This window comes from Pediculus humanus, genomic scaffold (assembly GCF_000006295.1).
Source record: "Pediculus humanus corporis 1103172108318 genomic scaffold, whole genome shotgun sequence".
Lineage (NCBI taxonomy): Eukaryota > Metazoa > Arthropoda > Insecta > Psocodea > Pediculidae > Pediculus > Pediculus humanus.
Window position 1 is genome coordinate 1409239 of NW_002987887.1, and position 5582 is coordinate 1414820.

General features: G+C 21.1%; 1 protein-coding gene across 1 annotated transcript; it reads left to right on the top strand.

Moving 5' to 3' along the window:
• Positions 1-2871: 2871 nt before the first annotated feature.
• Phum_PHUM604220 (calcineurin subunit B isoform, putative) lies at positions 2872-3749 on the top strand (the record flags this gene model as incomplete). The annotated part of the gene is made up of 4 exons (XM_002432854.1): positions 2872-2890; positions 3100-3263; positions 3349-3483; positions 3579-3749. 4 exons carry the CDS (start codon positions 2872-2874, stop codon positions 3747-3749), a joined length of 489 nt encoding a protein of 162 aa, XP_002432899.1.
• Positions 3750-5582: the final 1833 nt, after the last annotated feature.

A 5582-nucleotide genomic window follows, 5' to 3' on the forward strand; every position in this document is an offset into this window, starting at 1 on the left:
TTTTTTTTTTTTTTTTTTTTTTTTTCAAATAGAATTATAAATAATTTTATAAATATTTAATTTGTCAACAAAATTTTTTTTTTGGGGGGGGGGGGGGTAAAGAGGGAAATTGGGGAATTTTTTCAATTAATAAATAAAAATTATTATTATTATTATTATTTTTACGTTTACACGAACAACAACAACAACGAAAATAATAATAATAATAATTGTCAATAATCGAAGAATTTAATTTTTCCTTTTCAAAAAATTAATAACCATTTCCGGTTAAAAAAAAAAAAAAAAAAAACCCAGTGAATTGATTTCTCATAAGTTTTCATTTTTATTTGACGCCATTTTGAATTTAAATTTGGCGCCGAAATATATACATTTTGTAGAAAACTGAGAATGGAAAATGGATTGAGACAAAAAAAAAAAAGGGCAAAATTAATTTTAAAAATATTCTTCAATTATTGATTTTATTTTATCTCATCAGAGATGATTCGATGATGATGATGATGATGATGATGATGATGATGATGAGAGACAAAGAAAAAAAAAGAGAGAGAAAGAGATAATTATGAGATTGATGTGGTGTGATAAGGTTATAGTGCATAATAAATTTGAGGAGGATTGATTGATTGATTGATTGATTTAAATAAATTTAACATTTATGCAATGTTAAACATTCCTACTACCTCCACCACCACCACCACCTCCTCCTCCTCCTCCCTACTACTGAACCACTACTACTCGTAACACCACCACCCTTATCCCATCAATTTTTCTTTTTCGAATAATAAAAATTATAAAAAAATTTATTTTAATTTAATTGTTACAAAGACCTCTGTTTGTTTGTTTGTTTGTTTGTTTTTTTGGCAAGATTAATGAATGCGAAAGTGAAATAGAAAAAAAAAAAAAAAAAAGTCAAACAAGATTAAATGAGTTGATAATTGTCAAGGTTTGTGTGTGTGCGAAAAAGATAATAATAATAAAAAATTGTTCGAGTAATTAAAAATTTGTTATAATAAATAAATAAATAAATGGGGGGAAGAGGTGGAGGGAGGGGGGAGGGGTAAAACAAATATAAATAAATAAAAATTCACTTATTCGAATTTGAAAATTATTAACCGTTATCGATAGTTTAGTTATTTTTTTTGTAATATCATTTTTCTTTTTCTAAAAAATTTTATTCATTTTTTTTTTTTTTTTCCAATTAAAATTTTTCAATAATATAAATTAATAATGATGAAAAAAATATTATTAATAATAATAATATTCGAGAATTAATTAATTAATGATTATAGACAATCAAGGTTGTTATTATCGATTTTGTCGATTGAATTAGGTAATTACAAATTTAGGAAAATCTTTTAATATTATTTAAAAACTTTTAATATTTTCTTATCAATAATATAATTAAAAATAAAAGAAGATGAATTTGGGAAGGGAAATCATGATTTTTTATCAAAGATTAAAGAAATATTAATTCACATTATCGATAATTGAAAATAAATAATTGAAATTTTTTTAAATGTTAATGAGACCTTGAGTATTTGAAAAACAAGTTATAATTAATCAAATTCATTTTAATAATTTAATAACTTGTTTATAATAACGTTTAAACGTTTAAAATATTTTTTCATCATTATTATTATTATTAATATTGATTTTTCTAGAAAAAAAAAAAAAAAATGAATAATTTTTTTTTAAAACTAAAAGTTAACCTATGTTGGATGGTATTGAAATTTTTATTTATTTATACATAAAAAGAAAGAATGTAAATGTAATTGTGGTGAAAAACAAATTAAAATTTGCATCGAAATTTTTTTTTTTTTTTTGGTCTTTATGAAAATCATAAAAAATTAATTAATGGCTGATCGCGTAGAAAGAAACCGAGCGGGCATATAAAAAAAAAATGTCAAATAAAACTTATCTATATTTGTTTTTTAAAATAGTTTAAATAATAATAAACCGGATCATTTAAATGATTAGATTAAACAAATAAATTAAAATGGTATTTACCTTTCTGTGTGTTAAACTCGACATGATGTTAATGAATTTGTAAAAATTTGAAAAAATTAAAAATAACGAATATCGAACACATCTATAAAAAATTGTATCATCATCTATCTAACTGTTAAATAATTAATGATACTGATTTCTTCTATGATCGAACGTCGTCTGCTTTTTCGAATGAATAAAAAGCGCGCGGAAAACGACAACTAAAAAAAAAATAAAATTTACCAAATCATTTTTATTTTATCATTATTATTATTTTTTTCTGTAAATAAAAATTTAAAATAAATAATTTAAATAATTAACGAATGAATAATTATTATTATATCGTTTACATAAATAAATAAATAATTATTTTTTAATAATAATAATAATCCATAAAAAAGTCATAGAGTTAAAAAACATTTAACATTAGTACCATTTATTACCGCTAGGGCAAAACAATTTATACTGCAGAGAGAGAGAGAAAAAATTTTTTTTTTTTTTTTTATTATTATTTATTAGTTAATAACATTATCTGAATAATAATAATAATTTTTATTTTTATTTTTTCTGTAATAATCCGGTTAAAAAATGGTAAATAATAATATTTGATTTGTTTTATTTGTAACGTATTGAATATAATAAATCGTAACCGTTTGTTTGTTCTCATTATTATGATCGTCAAATAATTTTTTTTTTTTTACTAATTTGCATATCTTTGATTAATCTAGGGGCCGTTACCGATGCCCCATATTTTTTATTTTTATTTTTTATCAATAAATTTATTATCATCATTAATACGATTTATTATTTATTTAATACGCATTTATATTTAATTACTATTATTATTATTATTATTATTATTTACAGGGTAATGAAAGTTCTCTACCTATGGAGCTGTGCTCTAATTGTAAGTAATAAAAACAATACACATATTATGTAGGAATTAAATATAGAATAAAAATCTACCCCCCCTCTCTCTCTCCCACTCTCTCTCTCTCAAACATAAATATCATTTTGTTAATTTAATATTATTGTAACATATTTTGTGTTAATTGAAACATTTCGAATAAATTTTTCGATTGTAAATAATGGTAAATTGTAATGATTTGATTTTAGTCGATGCAGATGAAATACGTAGATTAGGAAAAAGATTTCGAAAACTCGATTTGGATAATTCAGGTGCGTTAAGTATTGATGAATTTATGTCATTGCCAGAATTACAGCAAAACCCATTAGTACAACGGGTTATAGATATATTCGATGCTGATGGTAATGGAGAGGTGAGAATTTATATGATTTTTGCATTTTGCAAGGTAGCAAACATAAAATGCATGTGTGAGTCATTATTTTGTGAATAAATTTCAGGTTGATTTTAAGGAATTCATTCAAGGTGTATCACAATTCAGCGTTAAAGGTGATAAAGAATCTAAATTAAGGTTTGCATTCAGAATTTACGATATGGATAACGATGGATATATTTCAAATGGTGAATTATTTCAGGTTAGATGATTTTTTAATTTTTTTTGTCCTAATAATGCTCATCGATTATTTCGAAAAGATAAAATGCTCTTATTTTATTAAATTAAATTTTCCAGGTTTTAAAAATGATGGTCGGTAACAATTTAAAAGATACGCAATTACAACAAATTGTCGATAAAACAATATTGTTTGCCGATAAGGACGAAGATGGAAAGATAAATTTTGAAGAATTTTGTAATGTTGTCGGAAACACCGATATTCATAAAAAAATGGTTGTGGACGTGTAAAAAATATTATTTAATTATTGATAGTGAGCATCATTTACTTTTCTTTTTCTAAAATGATATTTTCGCACGCACGCACACGCACCTACCCTTCTCCCCAACCTCAACCTCACCCCTTATTCTCTTAACACACACACACACTCATCTGCTCTCATATTTGAGTATTGATAATAATAAGATTTTTTTTTCAAAATTTCACCATTTTCTAAAAAAAATTATAAAGAAAAAAATGTTTTTCTAATCGAAATGTGTTATCAATAATAATAATAATAATAATCTTAATTGCATGGACTAATCTTAAAACAAACAAACAAACAAACAAACAAATTTTTACATATAAAAATTCATTCGCACTTTAATCATGTCTTACATTATTATTATTATTATTATTAGTTCTCGTAAAAAATAAAAAATTTAACTAATCATTTTTTACTTTATATAAATTATTTATATATATATATATATATATTGGGATAAATTATTATTATTATTATTATTATGTCAATATTATGTATATTAATTATATAAATGATATCAGACAAAAAATTTCCAGCTGATAACGACAAAAAAAAAAATGTAGTGACTTAATCGAGTACTTAACTTAATTAATTATTTAAAGTAAAAAAGGGAGAAAAAATGTTTTTTAATTTATTATCATTATTATCACTATTATCATTATCATTATCATTATTATTATTGTTAGTTTTCGAATATATATATATATATTATTGTAAAATTAATGCTGGAAAATTTTCATTAATAAAAAAAAATACTTATTCGAATCAATTTTGTTGGTTAACAAACTATTATTGGTTTTATATGTAAATATCGAAAAGAAAATTTTAATAATAATAATAATAATAATAATGGTGATAATGATGATAAATGAAAAGTTATATATATATATTACCATTTGTGTACTTATTTTTATGTTTTATTATCATTATTAATAATTTGATTTCGAATGTGAAATTTGGATGTGTAAAAAAAATTTGGTTGTTTTGTTTTCTTTTGATTTTTTCATTGATTGTTATCATCGAGTTGAAATGATAACGATAAACGTGGTGAAATGATTATTAATATATATATATATATTTATATATATATATTTAATTGTATTTAAAAATGCCTTTGCTATGTTTTATCAATATGTTTATCACTAACTATTTTCTTCCTTTTTTTTTTTTTTTGGTTTATGTGTGTTGATAAAAAAATTTGGGAAAAGAAAACAAAAAAAAAGAAAGAAAAATCTTAAAACTTAAAAAATCTCAAGAAAGAATTCTTAATTATTATCATTATCATTATCATTACTATTATTAATATTATTGTCGTTATTATTATTATTATTATTAATTTTATTTTAAAAGAAAAAATTTTTTTGTTGGTCAATTTTGTAACTTTTGTTGTTGTTGTTGTTTCATTAATAATATTATTATTATTATTTATTGGTTTATTTATTATTATTATTATTTTATTTTCTCATAAGTTAAACATAAAGAAAGAAAAAAGGAGAAAATTCGAATCTCTTAATAATAATAATGATGATGATGTGAAAAAAGAAAAAAAAAAAAAAATTAAATGGCTTTTTCTCTCTTGCCTTCTTATCATGTAAATAAATAAATAAATAAATAATAATAATAATAATCTCATAGTAATTAGGTTGTTTAACATTAAAAAAAAAAAAAAAAATTAAAAATTTAATGAAAACTAAAAAAAAAATTAATTTGATAATGATAATAATAATAATTTAAATAATTTAAATAAATAAATAAAAATTTATGAAATTAATCATTATTATTAATATTAATAATAATAATAATAATATTGTGGAAAATT